Source organism: Anolis sagrei, chromosome 5, assembly GCF_037176765.1.
Source record: "Anolis sagrei isolate rAnoSag1 chromosome 5, rAnoSag1.mat, whole genome shotgun sequence".
In the NCBI taxonomy this organism is placed as follows: domain Eukaryota; kingdom Metazoa; phylum Chordata; class Lepidosauria; order Squamata; family Dactyloidae; genus Anolis; species Anolis sagrei.
In genome coordinates this window covers 179,618,467-179,639,447 of record NC_090025.1, presented here as the reverse complement: position 1 = coordinate 179,639,447, position 20,981 = coordinate 179,618,467, and the positions used below count along the sequence as shown (strand labels likewise).

General features: G+C 40.3%; 1 protein-coding gene across 15 annotated transcripts in view; it reads right to left on the bottom strand.

Moving 5' to 3' along the window:
- CACNA1C (calcium voltage-gated channel subunit alpha1 C) overlaps positions 1–20,981 on the bottom strand; it is a 527,762-nt gene that overhangs the window by 168,353 nt on the left and 338,428 nt on the right. For 13 of the 15 annotated variants that reach the window (XM_067469279.1, XM_067469283.1, XM_067469281.1 and 10 more), the window contains exon 1: positions 14,718–14,798. Coding sequence is in view for 1 of the 15 variants with exons in the window: in XM_060776701.2 (XP_060632684.2) it covers positions 14,718–14,857; positions 18,605–18,744 (280 nt within the window). In the remaining 14 variants the exon portion in view is untranslated. Of the gene's footprint in view, positions 1–14,717; positions 14,858–18,604; positions 18,745–20,981 lie in introns of those variants that run through there. The other 2 variants (XM_060776701.2, XM_067469287.1) reach the window with 1 other exon arrangement.

Below are 20,981 nucleotides of genomic sequence, written 5' to 3'. Positions count from 1 at the left end.
CAAAAGTGGACTTGGGGATTGAGCTTTCAGATGAACTAAGAGGACAGATACTGACCCTGATTCAAAGTTGACTGAGGGCAATATTTGTCCATAGGTCTGAGCACAGAACCTTCTTTTTCCAACAGGAGTTGCCTTTCGGTGCAATTGTGAAGCGACAACGTATCAAAAACAACTTCTATTCTGCCTAAGAAGAGGTAGTACTGTACTTTTTTAAAAAAGAAAGTGAAGCACTGAAAAAACATGGTCTAGGACAGTGTTTCTCAACCTAGGGGTCGGGACCCCTGTGGGGGTCGCGAGGGGGTGTCAGAGGGGTCGCCAAAGACCATCAGAAAACATAGTATTTTCTGTTGGTCATGGGGGTTCTGTATGGGAAGTTTGGCCCAATTCTATCATTGGTGGAGTTCAGAGTGCTCTTTGATTGTTGGTGAACTATAAAATGCAGCAACAACTCCCAAATGTCAAGGTCTATTTTCCCCAAACTCCACCAGTCTTCACATTTGGGCATATTGATTATTTGTGCCAAGTTTGGTCCAGATCCATCATTGTTTGAGTTTATAATGCTCTCTGGATGTAGGTGAACTACAACTCCAAAATTCAAGACCAATTCTCATCAAACCCAACCAGTATTTTCTGTAGGTCTTTAAAGTTCTGTGTGCCAAGTTTGGTTCAGTTCCATCACTGGTGGAGTTCAGAATGCTCTTTGATTGTAGGTGAACTATAAATCCCAGCAACTCCAGCATTACCAAATGACAAAATAAATCACCCCCAACCCCACCAGTATTCAAATTTGGATGTATCAGATATTTGTGCCAAATTTGGTCCAGTGACTGAAAATACATCTTGCATATCAGATATTTACAGTATGATTAATAACAGTAGCAAAATTGCTGTTATGAAGTAGCAACGAAAATAACGTTATGATTGGGGGTCACCACAACATGAGGACCTATACTAAGGGGTCGCGGCATTAGGAATGTTGAGAACCACTGGTCTAGGATTTACTGGATTAGGAGTGGTAAATTTTAGATGTTGTGACAATGGATAACAGGTTCTATTCAATTGCTTTCCTTATTGTAGGAAAATCAAAACAGACAACAACTTTATGTGAAAAGGACTGATGAGGTTCTGACAGCAAATTAACGGAGGATCTAATTAACTTGCATGTAGTCAAGTATATCTCAGAAAAGTCACAAACTCCAGTACATCAAATTCTGCTCAGCTCCTATGATTTCCTTCATAAGTAATTACCACATTGTTTTTCTACATTTAATTCATCAACAATAAATCTGTTGTATTTTCTCCAAACTTTGTTTTGTAGTAGATAATTGTAAGAAAAGTTGGCATTGTTAAACTGGCCTCTGCATTTTTCAAAGAAGACCAAGTATACTATGCATTCTCTTTTGCTGTGCTAAACTATTATTAACATCTACAAGGTGTTGGGAGATAAGCCAGACAAAATCTCAAGCAGGGGTAGTTAAGGTGTGTACCTCCAGATATTAAAGGACTACAGTTGGCTATGCTGATTAACATTGATGGGAGTAGCAATGCAACATGTCATCCAGTCATGATCTATGAAATTTTACCAAAATAGCTGAGTCAAATATGTAGTGAGCCATCTTAGACTGTGTGTGATAGATTAGATGGAGCCTGGTCTCCCCCTAGGTTCTCACTGCATTAGTACTGCCTGAATGTTACAATTTGAGTTCTGACTTCCTGGCTTGTGAGGAAATTCAGTATGATATAATAGTTTGCACACTGGACTACAACCCTGGGCAGCCATGGAAACCTGTTGGATAATCTTAGGAAAGTCACCCTCTCTCAGCCTCAGAGGGAAGTAAAGGCAACCCTCCCCCTATGAACAAATGTCACCGAGAAGACCATATGGCAAGTTTGCTTTAAGAAACAAATTGAAGGTACATAAAACATTTTTTTTGTTGTTGAAGTGGTTTCCACATAAATGGGAGCTTGTGGTTTCCACATCAGTGTGGTTTACATCTACTCCAGGTTTTAGTCTGAGTAATAATGGATCTACCTGCTTCTTGGCAGAGGGCTGGATGGATGGCCCATGAGGTCTCTTCCAACTCTTTGATTCTATGATTCTACCTAGCTGTTATTGATTGTTTTTATGGTGCCGCCATCCTATGATGCTTTTGTGAGGCCGCCCTGAGTCCCCCCTCGGGGGTGAGAAGGGCAGGGTAAAATATAGGAAATAAAAATAAATAAATAATCTAGTTAAGGACATTCAATTGAAAGTTCAGACTAAAACTAGAAAAAATTTCATTGTCCCTTGGAAGACAGTAGTTACCACAGTAGTCTAACCTCTTCCTGCTAGAACTCTAGGCTCTGACTTCAGAGAGCATGCCCACCAAGTCCTGATTTAAATACAAGTGCTAATGTTCTCAGTTTTTTTTTTGTTGAAACTCTACCCTTTTAGGAATTATAGCAATAGCTAACTATAGCAGTACAATTATGACCAAGTGACAGGGGGAATGTGGTTCCTTGGTTGTGCTTTGTAATATCTGAGCAGACAATAGCCCAGTATATAAAAGATGACAAACCCAGACACTGATCTTATAAGCTTAAAAGTGTATCTTGGGATCACGATATCATAGCCGTTCTGAGTCCCTCTGCGGAGGTTGAGAGAGGACGGGATATAAAAGCCCGAAATAAATAAATAAATAGCAATTTATATTTCCTGACAGAAGACTGTAGGATTTATTAGTGACATGTTTTAGCAAAATACAGAAATAGATCTAAGGGACTCTTGAGATTATAAACTGTGGGCCTAGCACCAAAGACATCACAACAGTTGTAGTGGAGTTTTGCTTCCCTTCATACAAAATGTATTATAATAAAGGACTGGGTATGCTCCAAAGCACATTTTATAGGCATGCAAACTTCACAACAAAATCACAAAGCATGAATTCATGGGAGAATACAAAATCAAGAAAACAAAGGAAAAATCAGTTTGCCGCATAGTATATCGATACCACCTACAAAACAACTTAAAATAAACAAAAGAACAAACTTACACAAACATTTCCGACAATTGCCTAAGTTGTAGCACTTCTCATATGATAGCATATCTATACCGAACACTGTAAATCATTCCCCAAGGAAAAAATGTTCCCGGTGGAAAGCAGGTAATGTGGGATAAAATCCAGAATAAAGTTTTGTGTGTGTGTCAGAAGCAACTTGAGAAATTGCAAGCCACTTCTGGTGTGAGAGAACTGGCTAATGGCAAGGATGTTGCCCAGGGGACGCCTGGATGTTTTACCATCCTGTGGGAGGCTTCTCTCTTGTCCCATTGGAAGCTGGAGCTGACAGATGGGAGCTCACTCCATCTTGCGGATTTGAACCACCGGCCTTCAGGTCAGCAGTTCAGCCAGCACAAGGGTTTATGCTCCTTCCAGAATAAAGTAAGGCTCCTTTATAGTTCATCATTCTTAACAGATGATGAGCAGTGTAATTTGGTAGATGTTTTTTCTTGGTTTTGAACAGAGTTTCATAACATACAACTATTTAATTCTTGCAAATTAAGATGAATAGTATCAATAGATTTCTGCCCATTATGAATAAAACATATAACACAATTCTTAGCCGGTAGTTTTTGTGTCCCAAAGTGTTTAGGGAAAGTATTCTGCACAGACATAACCTTCTGAAGCTGCAATAGCTTCTTTATTAAGTAAAAGATATTAAAAATCATGCAGCAGAAAAGAAAAGTGATGCTGCCACAGGCCTACGTTTTAACAGGTCATGTGGATCCAGAATAGATCTCTACGGTCACTTAGGAACCCACCACCAAAACTCTATCCTTGGAAGAGAATCATATTTAGCCATGAGTGATCGCCCATAATGACATTTTATATCAGATGGTGTTTTTGTTGTTGTTTAATTGGTCTGGCCATATTGGGACTGAGACAAAGGACAGTAAAAATTTAATTCCAGCAGCAGCAAAGTAATTTCACTTGAGATTTAGGAAGTTTCTGTCTTTTGTGAAGCCACAGGCTCCTGCAATCCTCAACACATTTACTAGCCACAGAAGACACAACTGAAAGTTGGAATCAGGGAAGCATAGAACATCCTAATATACAACCTCATTGGATGCTGGAAACTCACCTTGGCTCTGTTGGTGACTGTAAACCGTTTTATACTTTAATGCACTTTAGTGGTCAGATTTTATTACAAAGTCAATGTGTTTGATGAAAAATTGTTATGCTTTTTATTAACTTACTTATTGGTTAGTCATTATAAGTTTATATAGCTGTTGCTTATTTATTGGTTTGATTTGGCTTGTTTGTTTTCATTATGGCATTGAATGTTTGCCACTTTTTGTTTGGAAACCACCCTGAGTCCCTTCAGGGAGGTAGGGTGGGTTATAAATAAAGATTATTATTATTGTTGTTGTTGATGATGATGATGATTTGAAAGGGGCTGCATGACTACTCTACAAAACATTCCTGGAATATGTGCATCCAGCATCTGTTTAAAGACCTCAAAGAGGGAGAGTTCACCACCCCAAGCAGATAATTGAATTAGCTGGTAATACTGTTTTCTTATGTTGCTTATTTATTGGTTTGATTGAATTAGCAGATAATTGAATTAGCTGGTAATACTGTTTTCTTATCCCCCTCGATGGACTGTCACCTTGTCGTGGTGAGGGGGCTTGCGTGTTCCGATGAACCTGTAGGCACAACAACTGGAGTCGTGCACTCCCAGGAGTGGCTGCGGGGGAGGTCCCAGACCAAGCACAGTCCGAAGACCCAAAGACCTCAACGGCGGAGCAGGCGGAGGATAACATGGCACATGTTACAACGGCTGCGAAGGCGGAAGAAGGCTGCAACAGACTGAGAAGCCACGGTCATTGTGTTAAACTACATCACCAGTGGAACCTCACTCTGTGAAGTCTGTGTGTTGATCAGTTGTGCACTGACCTCCACACATTAAAAAAACCCACGCACAGGCGTCTTCCACAGAAAATAAAAACCAACCAACCAAAGTCCCATGGCGATCAGCGAGTGGCGACGGGGGCAGGACTGTGAAATCTGGAAGCCCCTAGTCACAGACTGGCACATGGGCGGTGGGTACGGACTCAGTCGTTCTACCTCAAGGTCCGAGGCAGTTGAGTAGTTCGGCAGCTGTATCCACGACTGAGCAGCCCTATTGAGGACCCACTCTGCTCACCCCACATGGGGAGGGGGCTAGAAAAGGTGCCCCAAACATAGTCTGCCTCACTCATCCCTGACTGGACTGCCGCGTCCAGTGGGGTCACCACCCTGCGGCCAAAAAAGAAAAATGAACTTCGGTACGTGGAACGTACGGACTCTGATGGACAACAGTGGCAGTGAACGCCCCGAACGCAGAACTGCCATCATCGCAAGGGAGCTGGGACGCTTCAACATCGACATAGCAGCCCTTCAGGAGACCCGGAGAGCAGGAGAGGGACAGCTGAAAGAAGAAAAAGGAGGCTACACCTTCTTCTGGAAGGGACTGCCCAAAGAAGACCAAAGAATGCACGGAGTTGGCTTCGCTATAAGAAATGATCTGATGAAACATCTGTCCGAAGCACCCACTGGTATCAACGAACGTCTCTCCACCCTCCGAGTTGATCTTGCCAAAAACCAACGGGCAACCATCATAAGTGCCTATGCACCAACACTAGACGCTGATGAAGACATCAAGGAGAAATTCTACTGTCAGCTGGACACCGTCCTATCGGGGATACCTAAGGAGGACAAAATCATTCTCCTGGGGGATTTCAATGCAAGAGTCGGGCGAGACTTCGACCTGTGGCCAGGCACCATAGGAAAAGACGGGGTTGGAAACAGCAACTCAAATGGCATCCTGCTTCTCACCAAATGTGCGGAGCACAACCTTGTCATCACCAACACGCTCTTCCGCCAGAAAAACAAGTTCAAGACATCATGGAAGCACCCCCGGTCAAAGCATTGGCACCTCTTAGACTATGTAATCACACGCGCCAGAGACCGCCGTGACGTGCTCCTCACAAGAGCCATGATAGGTGCTGACGACTGCTGGACTGACCACAGGCTAATTCGATCCTCGATGGCTATCAAGATCGCCCCCAAGCGCAGACTCCAAGGAAGAAAGACAAGGCGCAAAATGAACACCCAAGCCCTTCAGGAGCCCTCCAGGCGAGCCCATCTCCAAACAGCACTCAAGGACCATCTACCCACAGAACACCCCGAAAATGTTGAGGAACATTGGAACAAACTGAAGACCTCCATCATCCAAGCTTGCGAAGAAACTATTGGATACCAAGCCAAGAAACATCAAGACTGGTTTGATGAAAATGACATCGAGATCCAACAGCTAATTGACAAGAAAAGGAAAGCCTTCCAAGCATGGCAGAGAGACATCAACTGTGCTGCTAAGAAAAAGATCTATGCTAGTGCAAAAGCTGAGGTCCAAAGAAGGACAAGAGAACTCAAGAACATCTGGTGGACAAAGAAGGCCGAAGAAATCCAACACCTGGCAGATACCCATAATGCTCAGGGATTCTTCAAAGCCACAAAGGTCATCTATGGACCAAGAAACCATGGCATACAGCCTCTACGCTCATCAGATGGAACCAAACTCCTGAAGGACCAAAACTCAATTGCACTACGTTGGAAAGAACACTACCAAAGCCTCCTGAACCGCAGCTCCAATGTGGCCGACGAGGTCCTCTCACAAATCCCACAACAACAAACCAGGGATGAGCTTGCAGCACTGCCTAGTTTGGAAGAAGTCAGCAATGCCATCAGCCAACAGAAGAATAACAAAGCCAGTGGACCAGATGGGATCCCTGCTGAAATCTTTAAAGAGGGAGGACCTGAGCTAACACACCAACTCCACCAGCTCATAGAAAAAGTGTGGGTGACCGAGAAAATCCCAGCAGATTTCAAGGACGCCACCATCATCACCCTCTTCAAAAAAGGGGAAAGAACAGACTGCGGAAACTATCGAGGTATCTCCCTTCTAACCTCCGCTGGGAAAATCCTCGCAAGAATCCTTGCAAACCGCCTTCTGCCCCTCTCAGAAGACACCCTCCCAGAATCCCAGAACGGCTTCCGCCCCTCCAGAGGAACCGTGGACATGATCTTCACTGCACGACAACTCCAAGAAAAATGCAGGGAACAAAACCAACCCCTGTACATGGCATTCATCGACCTTGCAAAGGCATTTGACACAGTGAATCGCAGCGCTCTCTGGACCATCCTCCACAAAATCGGGTGCCCTAACAAATTTGTGAACATCCTGCGGCTCCTCCATGATGACATGACGGCAACAGTCTTGGACAGCAGTGGCTCCCAAAGTGACCCATTTAAAGTGGAATCCGGTGTCAAACAGGGATGTGTTATCGCCCCAACTCTATTCTCCGTCTTCATCGCTATGATACTTCACCTTGTTGATGGGAAGCTTCCCACCGGAGTGGAAATAATCTATCGGACAGATGGCAAGCTATTCAACCTCAGCAGACTGAAAGCCAAAACCAAGGTTACAACAACATCTGTTATAGAACTCCAGTATGCTGATGACAATGTCGTCTGTGCGCATTCAGAAGAAGATCTACAAGCCACTCTAAACACCTTCGCAGAAGCATACGAGAAGCTCGGCCTGTCACTGAACATTGAGAAAACCAAGGTGCTGTTCCAGCAGTCGCCAGCCAATCCCTCTCCAATGCCAGTAATACAGCTTAATGGTGTCACATTAGAAAATGTGGACCATTTCCGCTACCTTGGCAGCCACCTCTCCACCAAAGTCAACATCGACGCCGAAATACAACACCGCCTGAGCTCTGCAAGTGCAGCATTTTCCAGAATGAAGCAAAGAGTGTTTGAGGACCGGGACATCCGTAGGGAGACCAAGGTGCTTGTCTATAAAGCCATTGTCCTCCCAACCCTGCTATATGCCTGTGAGACGTGGACAGTCTACAGACGTCATATGCAACTCCTGGAACGATTCCATCAGCGCTGCCTCCGGAAAATCCTGCAAATCTCCTGGGAAGACAAGCGGACAAACGTCAGTGTGCTGGAAGAAGCAAAGACCACCAGCATTGAAGCGATGGTCCTCCAACATCAACTCCGCTGGGCCGGCCACATTGTCCGGATGCCTGACCACCGTCTCCCAAAGCAGTTGCTCTACTCCGAACTTAAGAACGGAAAACGGAACGTTGGTGGACAGGAAAAGAGATTTAAAGATGGGCTGAAAGCCAACCTTAAAAACTCTGGCATAGACACCGAGAACTGGGAAGCCCTGGCCCTTGAGCGCTCCAGCTGGAGGACAGCTGTGACCAGCAGTGCTGCAGAATTCGAGGAGGCACGAGTGGAGGGTGAAAGAGAGAAACGTGCCAGGAGGAAGGCGCGTCAAGCCAACCCCGACCGGGAACGCCTTCCACCTGGAAACCAATGCCCTCACTGCGGAAGAAGATGCAGAGCAAGAATAGGGCTCCACAGCCACCTACGGACCCACAAGGAAATCCATAATGGAAGACCATCTTACTCGTCCAACGAGGGATCGCCTAAGTAAGTAAGTAAAACTGTTTTCTTATTATTTTTAATCAGTACTTTTAAATAGACATATAAGCTGACAAATAAGAGAATTTTGTCCAATATTTAAATATACTTTAAATAAATCCACATAGAATCATAGAGTTGAAAGAGACAATATACGCATACATATGTATGTGTTTAAAAATATAGCTTTCTGCATGAAGACATCAAGGCAAATAGAAACTGCCTTTCCCACTTTAATCCTTGCACAAAAAATCAAAAACCTAGGAAATATTAATTGAAAAATGATAACGCTACAAGGTTTAGGATGTCCTTTTGAACTCTGCCATCTGCTCTGTCCTTCTGGTTCGTCCATATGGAGTAACAGAAGATCAGCTAAGCTATATTTTGGATTTTGGGCACCAGAGGCCTAGAAATACTAAAGTCAGTTTAGAAATGCTGACTTGCCATCACGTTTGGTACCAGTTTGTCTAACTCACAAAATCATAAAGTTGTAAAAGACCTCAAGAGCCATCTAGTCCAGTCCCCTGCCATGTAGGAATATACAATCAAAGCACTCCTAACAGATGGCCACCAGTCTCTATTTAAAAATCTTTAAAGACACTAAGGCTGTATATTCCATTGTGAAACAGTTTGCTTTCGGAAAATTCTTTCTAATATTTAGGTGTAATATTAAAGGGGTCCCAGGAAAATGTTAAAAAGAAAACCAAAAGGGTCTCAAAATAATGCTGAAATTAAAAGTTCAAAAATCCCAACAGCCTCTGATTAAGGCTGTTACCAGACAAGCAGTTTGCTCTTTCTAACCAGCAGTCTCTCTTCGGCTGATAAGACACCTGGAACAGTAAGGAGTAAAACTTCACTCTCTTTTGCTAAAATTGCTTCTCAGTATCTTATCACATTTCTGTATTCTGTTTCTTTGCTCTGAACTAAATCAAAGAGAATGCAGCTGTTTGTTATAGACAATAGAGTGCTTGTTAGTTGGCAACAAAATACGACTGTACTCATGAACATCCCTGCCTATTAAAAAAGTTTATTTTTAATCACAATGTACACGCAACAAAATCAAAACCTAAGTGGTGATATTTAAACCAAATGAATACCTCATTCTGGGCCTCATTCTGGATATTTTTGTTCTAAGGATACTTAGACTCCAGACAGTCAACTTTAATAAATAACTGTTTTACTTCACCCAAATCAGAAGAAGAACTTTATTTTTCTACCCCGCCTCCATCTCCCCGAAGGGACTTGGGACGGCTTACATGGGGCCAAGCCAATATACAATTAAAAACAGAACAATAACAAATTAAAACAGCATGAAACAGCATAGACAATAATAAACAAACATCAAAAGCAACAGCAGACTAATTTTGGAGGTGAGGGGGAGGTCACTATGCAAACTGGTTAAAGGATAGGGTGGCTCAATTAGGTGGATAGAAACATATAATAGTATAGGAAATAGCATGGAAACAGAACTATTAAACAGGATCAGTCTTCCAAGTGATTTTTGAGTGATTATCCTAACATTTTATTTTCCTGTACTCATTCATATATAACATCCATATACAATAATATCTTCACTTTATTTTCTAGAAGCATTAGTTCTCTTACCTTCATGGTAGATCGGCAACTCATGTCATATGTCAGTACCTAACACATGTGAGCAAGCTGAAAACCTTTTTGGAATGATCATCCATTTGCCATTCTTATCATGGAGAATGATTTAGAAATTTCCTGCTGGTGAACAAGCATGCAGGCCTGTTATCTAAAATATTTTCTAGTGCCAATATAGGGATCGTTGCCTAATAAATGCCTGCCTAAATTGTATGGTACTACAACCATATTTGCTTTCTTTAGAATACCTTTGTAGGTTTTGCACCTGTTCTATATTTTTTTAACCATCACATTAACCTCATCTCCTTATGAGATAGATATAATTCTGTGTAAAATAAATGTTTCAAAGGTTATTTAATTATTTCATAAAAGTCCTATAGTCAAAAGGAGTGAGATGTTATATGTGCTGATGGCGAAGCAGTCTGCAAATTAAAAATAAAAGGCACAGACCATATTTTAATTTTAATGAAGGGAGGATACATAGAAAACAACCAAAAAATAGCTTAGGGAAGACAGAATGGAATACATTATTGCCAACATAAAATACAGTTTACTGAAAAGCTTAATAACCATTTTGATGAAATGCTACATCTGGATGTGTTTGTACTTTTGGCACTATGACTCTGTTGATAATGGGCCATGGCTTCCCAGATTGTTAATCAGAAAAGAAAAACTATTAACAGCAAAACTCCATCAGCTTCATGCACTGAACTTTCCACAAGGAATGATATTTTATGGTTTTCCTAGGTAACTTTTTCATGGGTAAGCTTGCTATCATGACAATAAAGAACCCAGCTACGCTAACAAAATACGAGAGCTCAGAAGACTGTAACACAAACATTGGGTTGCAGCCCATTTACATTACACACACACACACACACGTGTACAAATTGACCTCATGTATAAATTAAGGGCAAATTTGAGGGGCAAAAAGGATTTTTATATAACTCATGGATAAGTTGAGGGTTATTCAATGGAAAGGTGAAAGTATCATTACTACCTCAAGGCCAGCTGCCCCTGGTCACTGACACTATTTTCATGGTCAGGAGTTCATAAAGGACAGAAGTGGCATAGTGGAAGAGAGTACAAGAATCAGTGCTTCTTTTAGGTTATCCCAGGATGGATAAATTCTTGCTTTTTGTCACTCTTACAGTACATATTTACATTGACCCATGAATAAGTTGCCCCAGATTTTTTTTATTTTTGACTAAAATGTCTAGACTTATACATGAGTATGTAGGGCAGACTTGGGAATCAGAACCAATTAAATTTACTGAAGAAATAAACATATATTATACATCTATAGAGAGATATCAAGAGTGAGGAAAATGCCTCCCTGGTTTCACGTGGCTTTCGGAACCCACTTTTGTGGGTCTGAATGCCCCCATTAGACTCTCACAGCCCACAACCTTTCAAAAAAAATTTTTCAAAACTTTTCTTGTTAGAAAATCTGACTGTGTGCAAAGCACTCGCCTAAAAAATCTCCCACTGCCCCGAAATACCTCAATTTTCCTTTGTAGTCCTTGTCAAAATGGCAACAGAAGGTGATAGGATAAGAAGGAATATACGTGAAAGGTGAGATTTACCATGGGGTATGTGAGGGCTGCCAACCAGGATTATGGGAGGAAGAAATTGGCCCTAGCTTCCACACAGTTGTCTACCTCTAATATAGAGAGATAGACATACAGACACACTTTTCCCAACAAGGCAATGTTATGAATCATTCATACACATGCAGTTATAAAATGTTTACACAAAAACACTAAAAAGTTTTTTAAAATCCTAAAAACGAACAGTGACATGAAACTGGGTTGTTTAGGTTTTTTCGGGCTATATGGCCATGTTCTAGAGACATTCTCTCTAGGAGAGAATTCCTCTAGAAAACATGGCCATATAGCCCCAAAAAACCTACAGCAAGCCAGTGATTCCAACCATGAAAGCCTTCGACAATACAGTGACACGAAACCTCAATGCCGACTCATTCCTACAATAGGGTTTGGTTCTGCTATCATGTCCTTATGTAAGTTGTTTCTATTTATTTTGATTTTTTGTATAAGTAATCAAGTGTTGTGTGGGTGTTGTGGGTGAAGCAAAAATTTAAGATTTGCTGTGAAAAACCTGAAATGGTGACATCTGTGAAAGCATCACACCTTCTATTAGTATCACAGGTTTCCTGCTTACAGACATACCAAGATCCCATATATGCTTTAGCAAATGTAGGAGAAAGCAACCTTCTAACCACTGTAGGTTGGAGTGGCTCCCATAAATTACATTCTGCCAGAAATTATGCTTACACATTTCCCCCATGCTGCTAAATAATATCCCTAGAAACAGAGTTCTTCCTACATGAAAGAACTGTATTTCCTCAAGGTGCAGTCTTCCTACACAGCCAAGACAAAGAGCCATTTAAGCATAAGGTTCTCTGTATGACCAATCTTTCTTCATGCTTGAGCTGGAAAGCAAATCACCACTCCCTATAATATGCATGGCCTGCTCCCGAACTGCTAATGCCCATTACACACAGCCACCCAGCCAACCAGTCCATCCTTTGCACTAGAGGAGGGGCCGGGATGCAAGCGGAAACCTTGCATCCTCCTGACATACATGCAAGAGGATGGAAGGACAAGGAACATGGCAACAGCAGAACTGTCTCTGGTATCTCCTACCCACCACCATAAAATAAGAAGGTAGCATCTTGCTGTCAGATGTTTTATGAATGCCAAGGATCCTGGGAGCAAAGGCTATGTAGTAGATGTGATTGGAAAAGTCACCTATAAAGTATTCCTACTCCCCCTTCCCATGGCATCTTTGATTCTAGGATACCTACAATCAAAGCATTAAAAAATAATAGGCCATTGCACACTGCCTTTTCCTTTGGCAGTTTGGAAGGAATATTGTAACTATTTCTGTCACTCTTTCTCCTCCTCTTCCTAGCATGGTGGGGAACATGCAGAGGTAATACTTCTGCCTATCTTCTCTTCTGGTGCAGCAGGCAACCTGTGCAGAACTTTGCAGAATGGGAGTTGCGGCAGTGTGTAGGTTCAGCAGCCCATGCACCCAGTGGCTATCTTAGATAAATAGGTCACCATGCCACATGATAGTATTGCCCTTAATTTCAGAGTTGAACTTCTGCAGAAACAAATGATGGCCAAAACTCCAGCTGATACAGGAGACGATGGTAAACAGGCCAGGTATCAGCACATAGACTGCTGTGTTTGTCTCAATGCTTGTTTCTCTTACTCTTAACATCTTTTTTGTAGGAGGCATGTTTGCCTGTGTTTATGATATCATTTCTGCTTTTTCAATATCTAGGACAAAATAGTTTTTGTTCAAAAATGAGTATGTTCACATTATGGTAGCATTTTATTTCATAAGTCATGATGGTGCCATGACTTGAGCCATTCTAATAGATGAAACCGCAATGGGTGTACCAGATTGTCCTTTTCAGTTATCAATGAGGAGGGTTTTTGATCCATGCTCTCTCATTGTTGAAGAATATCCGAACCTTTATTTAAATCTCAGCTTGAATAGTTCATTAGAAAACATTTTAAAGAGCATGACACTCTTACAAAAATCAAGACAGAGAAAGAGGAGTTCAAATTATTACTGCAAGCTGTCACAGCCACCATCTCTATGGATGGAGACATGATTTCCCATGGTGTATATACCCATTCCAGTATTATTTCACTTTATATGTTTTGTGAACTTATGCAGTGCTTCAAAATCCTTTGATTCAGGAAGACAGTGAGAAAAAAACTAGCAAAAATGCTCTATCATGCTATTTCACTTAAAAAATGTTTTCTGGTCGATCTAAGGTCCAACCTTTTGAGGAAACAGCAGAGGAAAAGAAATGCCTTTCAGTAGAATACATATTCAGTGAGGATCTTCTTCAACAAGCCAGCCATATGTTAGACTATTAACAGACAGCAACTTCAGAGCCAGCAGCTTGATGGCTACATTGATTTAATTCATATTAAATTCATTATAGTGATTATGTATTCATTTCATATTGTTTCAAACTGATCTGTTATCTCATATTATTTAGAAATTGTTCCATCAAATGCAACCAGCATAATAACTCAACCCATAAAAATCTGTTTTTTGCTGTCTCTCTATAACAACCTGATTTGGACTCTTTTTCGAAGTTTGATAGAAACAATAACTATAGCAACATTTTTCTTATTCCTACTGAACACCTGAACAATAATAATAACTTTATTCTTATATTCTGCCACCATCTTCCCGAAGGGACTCGGGGTAGCTTATATATGTGATCAAGCCCAACATAGACAAAATTACAAAGTAAACACAATTAAAAACATATAACATAATTAAAATGAATAAAACCAGAAAAATAAAAACATAATAAAAATGCTTCAACTGACATCAACAACCAGTAGCTGAAAAAAGTGGCCATGTTAGGAAGAGAAGGAGAAATAGTGCTGGAAAAAACATTATCATGAAATACATTATCATCTCAGGGCTTGAACATAGGACTGCACATTTCTTTCTGCATCTTTCTCTCACAATATATTCTGCAATTAGGAACAAGAGAAATAACAAGAGAGAAATACAAACTTGGTTACTTACTAGGAACTCCAGATACCAGCCGTAAGGGGCGCAATACTCGGAAAGCCCGAAGTGCTTTAACATCAAATCCGGCGCCTTTGCCTCCTATTGAATTTACCCCATCTGCTTTGGTTGCTTGTTCTAAAATTGCACTAAAAAGCCTGGGTGGTGGGGATAGACAAAGAAAATGAACTGTTAGTACACATCATGGAACAAAATGAAAGACTATTTTACAAGAAAATGGGAAGGATGTTGGTATGCATCTATAACATTCAGATTGACAGATACAGCCAACTTTACCTCCTGCCACATGATCTTAATTTTCCTAAATAATTAATATTTTTCATAGTTCAAGTCATTTTTAAGGTTTCCATTTCCCCTAGTTGAGTCCGGTGCCCTTCTCCAATTCTAAGCCGAAGAGTTGCTGTTGTCCATAGACACCTCCTAGGTCATGTGACCAACATGACTGCATGGAACACTGTTACCTTCCCCCCAGAGCAGTTTCTATTTATCTACTCACATTTTCATGTTTTTAAACTGTGAGTTGACAGAAGCTGTGGCTATCAACAGAAGCTCACCCCATTCCGCAGATGTGAACCATCGACCTTCCGGTCAGCAACTTCAACAGCTCAGCAGTTTAACCCGCTGCACCACTGTGGCAAATTATTTATATCTAACAAAATAGATGAGTACTTAACTAATAATACTGTAGATGTATTTATGAATGCAGAGACACAAATGAGACAATAAATCATATAATGGCAATGACATAATTACTTCACCGGTTTTAGTGTTTCTTAACAGGCACTACAATTTCATAAGTATCAGCACAAAGACTAATATCCATGTGATTTTACAAAGAGAATAATCAATAAAAGTAATTATCACAGGGAATGAAAGTGAAGTGAAATATTCTGAACAGGGCACAGACAGCAAAACAAATACCGCATAGGTGTTAACCCTTTCCTATGTTGTCCAAAGCTAAATATATAGTTAGCCAGGATTACAATTAAAAATGTACCTGTTCTGACTTACATATCAATTCAACAAGAACAAACCTACAGAACCTATTTTGTTCGTAATGTAAGGACTGCCTATACTTAAGTCAAGCTAGTTAAGGCTGAAAAGTTTCATCTTTTGAACTAAAGGAAATACATAACCATCATATGCTACCAGTTTTAATATAGTTATAGCATAGAAGAACAAATTCATCCTATGGGGAGCACAAAATCTAGATAAAAGTAGGATGGTGAGAAAAGTGGAGGCAGGGACAGAGAAGGCAAATACACTTCTATAGCTTGATTCTATAGCTTAAAAGCTAACCTTTAAAACTGTGGCATAGACACTGAGAACAGGAAAGCCCTGGCCCTCAAATGTTCTAACTGAAGGTCAGCTGTTACCACCACTGCTGTGGAATTCAAAGAGGCAATAATTGAGGGTGGGAGACATGTGTCCAGAGGAAGACAAGCCAAGCCAATCCTTCCTGGGATCACCTTTCATCTGGAAATCAATGCCCTCATTGCAAAGGAATATGTAGATCATGAATAGGTCTCTACTGTCACTTACGGACACATTGCTGAGAACCTACACTTGGAAGGAAATCATACTCAGCCATGAGGGATCATCTATGATGACAGGGATTTGAAAAATACTAACAGGCATAACACAAGTATTCTGGATAGATATGTAACAGAATGCAAAAGTAGAAAGAGAAGCCTTTCAATTTAAAGCCAAGAAATTTGTGCAAGATCCGGGAACAGACAGAAATCCACAGAGGTATCATGTGAGAGGTGAATGATTTGGGTAGCACAGTAGTGGACAGACATTAGGGGCTGATGTAAGATTAAATAAAAGTGCAGAGAGATTTCAGCAATCTAAGCAAGGGAAAACAGGGTGTGGATGAGAGGATATAGAGAATATGGAAGTTGTGAGGCATGCAAATGGAGGAAGAACTAAATAATAATGTGAACAATGGGTCTTTATTGAAAAAGGCTTATACATCAGGTAAATAGTCTTCTTGTTCAAAATTTGGGGACTGCCCATAACTTGAAACCATATGGATATGTATGATATGTAACATATTCATGAATTATTAGAAAAAAGTTTGCATGTGATTATATTTGCATATTTATTCTATTCAAGTAGTCTGCCAATTTGTCATCTACTTTGGATCATGTACAAATACGGTATTTGAAGTATTTGCTAAATCTTAGTTCAGCTGCATAGGTACATTATATGTATTCAGGAGAATAGGTCTAACAGTTTAGAAATTTCCTTGGAGATTTTTCTAACATTGCTTTTGAATGGCTCTAGAAAATCTCACTGGATTTGGACAGAAGCTATAAAAATAAATTTCCATAAATGTTCTGAAACACACTCAACTTGTCAGATGTGGGAGCAGGGCCCTCATGTAAAGGTGAAATGTACATTTTACATGGATCTGGTTGTCTGTATGGGCATAGAAGTCCAGAAGGATTCAGCCAGGTCATGTTCCCCATTTAATGGGGAACACAACCTGGCTGAACCTTTCTGGACTTCTCCCAACAACTCCTCTTAGGAATAGGAAAAGGTATCACACCTCCCCTGATCATCTCTCCAACAAAACATGTCAAATATGAATACTCCTTCAATGGTTATTAGCAGAAGTAAACTTAGCCCATCATTTCCCAGTATTGTTTTCTGCTAATAGCCATTGGGGTATTCATATTTGACATGTTTTGTTGGAGAGATGACTTTTTGGTGTGGGGAGGTGTCTTGAGAAAAACCTGAAACATTCATATGACATTAGGAAGCATATTTGCAGTTCCAGAAGAAAGCAATGGAAAAAAAATACTAAGGAAATATAATTAAAAAAACCCATACATATCTTGTTCCGTCTTCCAGGAGCATGGTTTACATTGCCTTTTAGGTGCATGGGATAGCATTCCTTTGCATTTCCCTGGGGTTGCTATAGACCCAGCAGCACCCTGGAAGTTAAGCAGTATCAGAGTCTGGAAAGCCAGGCTGCAGGCCCTCTGCAGTTATTAGTTTAGAAAGTATCTCTTTGGGTTAGGAGTCCGCCCTTTTTCCTGGGGTTGAGATCTCCATTTTGGAATCTCCCCTGCCTCCTTCAGTATAGAAAAAAGCCTCAAATGTGCTGTTGATCAGACAGATAGCTCTGAAAAGCCATTGTGAGTACAATTGAGTCATAGATAGAAATTGAGTTATTAAGAAAAGCAATTGAGTAAATGGGTTATTTAGACAGAGAAAGAAACTGAGTTATTGATAAATAGAGAGAAATAGTTATTGAATACTATTGAGCTTTACTTCATCTCCAGAGCTAACCCTGTGCTTAGATAGGGGAAGACCTGTTCTTTCTAACCATAGCAGCTCAGTGTTAGGGTGAAAGATCCCAGGATTTTTTCTACCATTTGGAGAAAAGTTACCTCAGTAATTGAAGAAAAAGGGAAAGAAAGAACATCTCTATGGTTTCCCAAATTGACTGTTTGTGTTGTAACTTTATCAAGCTGTGCCAAGTCTGCCAAGAACTTTGAAAATAAACATTTTGTTGATGTTCATATCTTGACTGGCATCAGTTGCTGAAAGTATTGAGTTATTGCTTCAAAGAAAGACCCCCAGCAGTTCGCCCAGATAAAGAGAGAAGCACATCTTAGTTTTAATGTTATAGCGTCTGGGTGTGACGGCACATATCTATTTTTAATGTTGAAGGTAGATATGGGAGTATGATTACACACTTTACTAAAAGCCTGTGTGTAATTGCCGTGTGTTTGGAATGCTTCAGCTACTACATTTCTGAATGTAAAAGAAACAGGAGTCCTGCCAGGAAAAAGAGATTTAGGAAATCACATTGATAAAAATTTATTTGCTAAAGAGAGATAAATTAATGTAACAGAGACATAGATACTCACCCTACTACCACAATTATAAAATCTAATAAATTCCAGCCATTGCGGAGGTAAGCGTTAGGGTGAAAGAGAAGTCCATATGCTATTACTTTTAAAAATGCTTCCACTGTAAAAATTATGAGAAAGAGATATTCCACTCGTTCCTGCAGAGGAGAGAAAACATGAAACAATGTTGTTAATTCTATGTAATGAGAAAACTTCCACAAAACAGCATTTAATATCCTGGCAAAGTGGGGTGAGAGAAGACTCTAATATTATGCTGATCATATTTTTCACCTAATAGCCATATGATTCTGTGTTCCTTTTCATAACCCCAAGCCGAATACCTCCCACTCTGGAACATTCTTAATTTGTTAGATTTCAAATAATGTAACACTCCAGATGTTGTTAGACTGTAAACCAAACTATTTGCTATGTTGGTTAGGGCTGATGTGCACTGCAATTGAATGACATCTTGGACCTCTTCACATGGCCCTTTTGGGCCATGCTGTTCTGTCGGCAATCGCTGGCTAAAGGGAAGACACGCAGAGTGGCTCATGGTACCCCGTGCACCCTCCCTTTTCCCCTCATCACACAGTGGGGGCGGGAGAAGATGCCTTGGCACCTTTTCTCTCCCACCATCAGATGGCAGTAAGGGTGGCAAAACATGGCAATGCATGTTGCCCCGCCACTCTTTCTGCCATCACATGGCAAAAAGGGGAGGAAAGTGCGGGTACCTCTGTTGGAGCTACCCAAACTACACATTCCTCTCCATAGTGAAAGAGACCTCCACTTGGGAGGAATGTGGGCAAGGCATGCTGTGTGATGGCACATGGCAGGTCCCTTCTTTGCTGTGCATAAAAGTAGCAAAATGGGGCAAAAATGACCCGTGTGAAGAGATCCCTAGAGAATCACAATACTTGGTCCAATTGACAATGCAACAACATTACAGTCAACATATTGCCAGAGCCTACCAAGTGATTTTGCCTCATTGTGGATGGCAGGAAATAACTCTCCTGTTCCAGAAAATGTGTGAGACTATTTTGCAAGTCTCTGATCTCACTTTTTTACACATACACAAAAGTTCTACATATGTCAGAATATTAAAAAGCATGCTTAAACAGCTATTATAAAATTATTATGAGCATCTGGGAAATTTTATATAGTTTAGCTGAATATTTTACACACTATATATGTATCTTTAGTTAAACATATATGCACCGTAGTCATTACCCACATAATGATATCTGTACAAATTAGTTTACATTTTTTTTACTAAGAAAATCCTTAAAATTATGCTGTAGAGTTATCTGACATAGTTTACATAATTTCATTAATAGAAGTTATGTAATATATTGGTAAAAGCCTTGAAATGTGAAATAGGATATTTCCAGTCCAATATTAATTTCATCTATGAATTCCCTGGTCCTTAGGCAATTCACTTTCTCAGACTGTGAACTATGGTGATAATATCTGCTCTCTTTGGCTTAGTGCCCTCCTTATCTGTGATCTATGGTGATAGTACTGCAATGAACCTCATAATACTGTTACCAGGTTTGTTTCCTGAAAAGATTTACACCCCAGATTACTTTCCAAAACAAATAACAGAAACCCAATCTTTTTGAAGTGCTACTACAAAATCGATAGCAGAGAAAACAGAAGCAAGGACAAGCTGCTTCTTCCCAAAGCCATACTAACCAGCAAAAGTTAAATAATGAAGAAAGGCAAGCCCCTCACAATTTACAAGACCATATGGTTAAAAAAGCCATCTCTCATATTAACTACCAAAACTTAACATTGTGACAGAACGTGGAGTAGAACCAGTAATGCTGATCTGAACATGAGTGTAAGCAAAATAAATAGTTTCTGAATTTCAATACTTTGTTAGTTATACACTCTGCCATATATGGATTCTGCAGCCAACTATCAATGGCGTGAGCATATTTTTTAAAATTCAAAATGCAAACCTAGATTTTACAACTTATGTAAGAACATCATTTTACTACACCACAACATATAATGGAACCTGTGCATCTACAGATTTTGGTATTGGGGAGGAAGGGTTCTGGAATGGAACACCAAGGGATACCAAGAATTCACTGTATAGAGAAATACATTATCAGTTTTTATACTGTAGTATAATCGTCTTTCCACTTAGTATATTTTGAGGGGTCGGACCTGTATAGAAAGAACTAATCATTAAACTCTTCTGGTATTGGAGCAAGGTTTAAAGTTAAGACTCAGCACTTTACATGGAGCTGAGAAATGTGTAGATAAGAAATACAGATGAAATAGGACTGAGCTAATGCAGTTAAAGGGAATGAACACTAAAAAAAACACAACCTGCTGTGATATTATCCATTCATATAGATTATAAATACATATACACATCTGTTTTGTT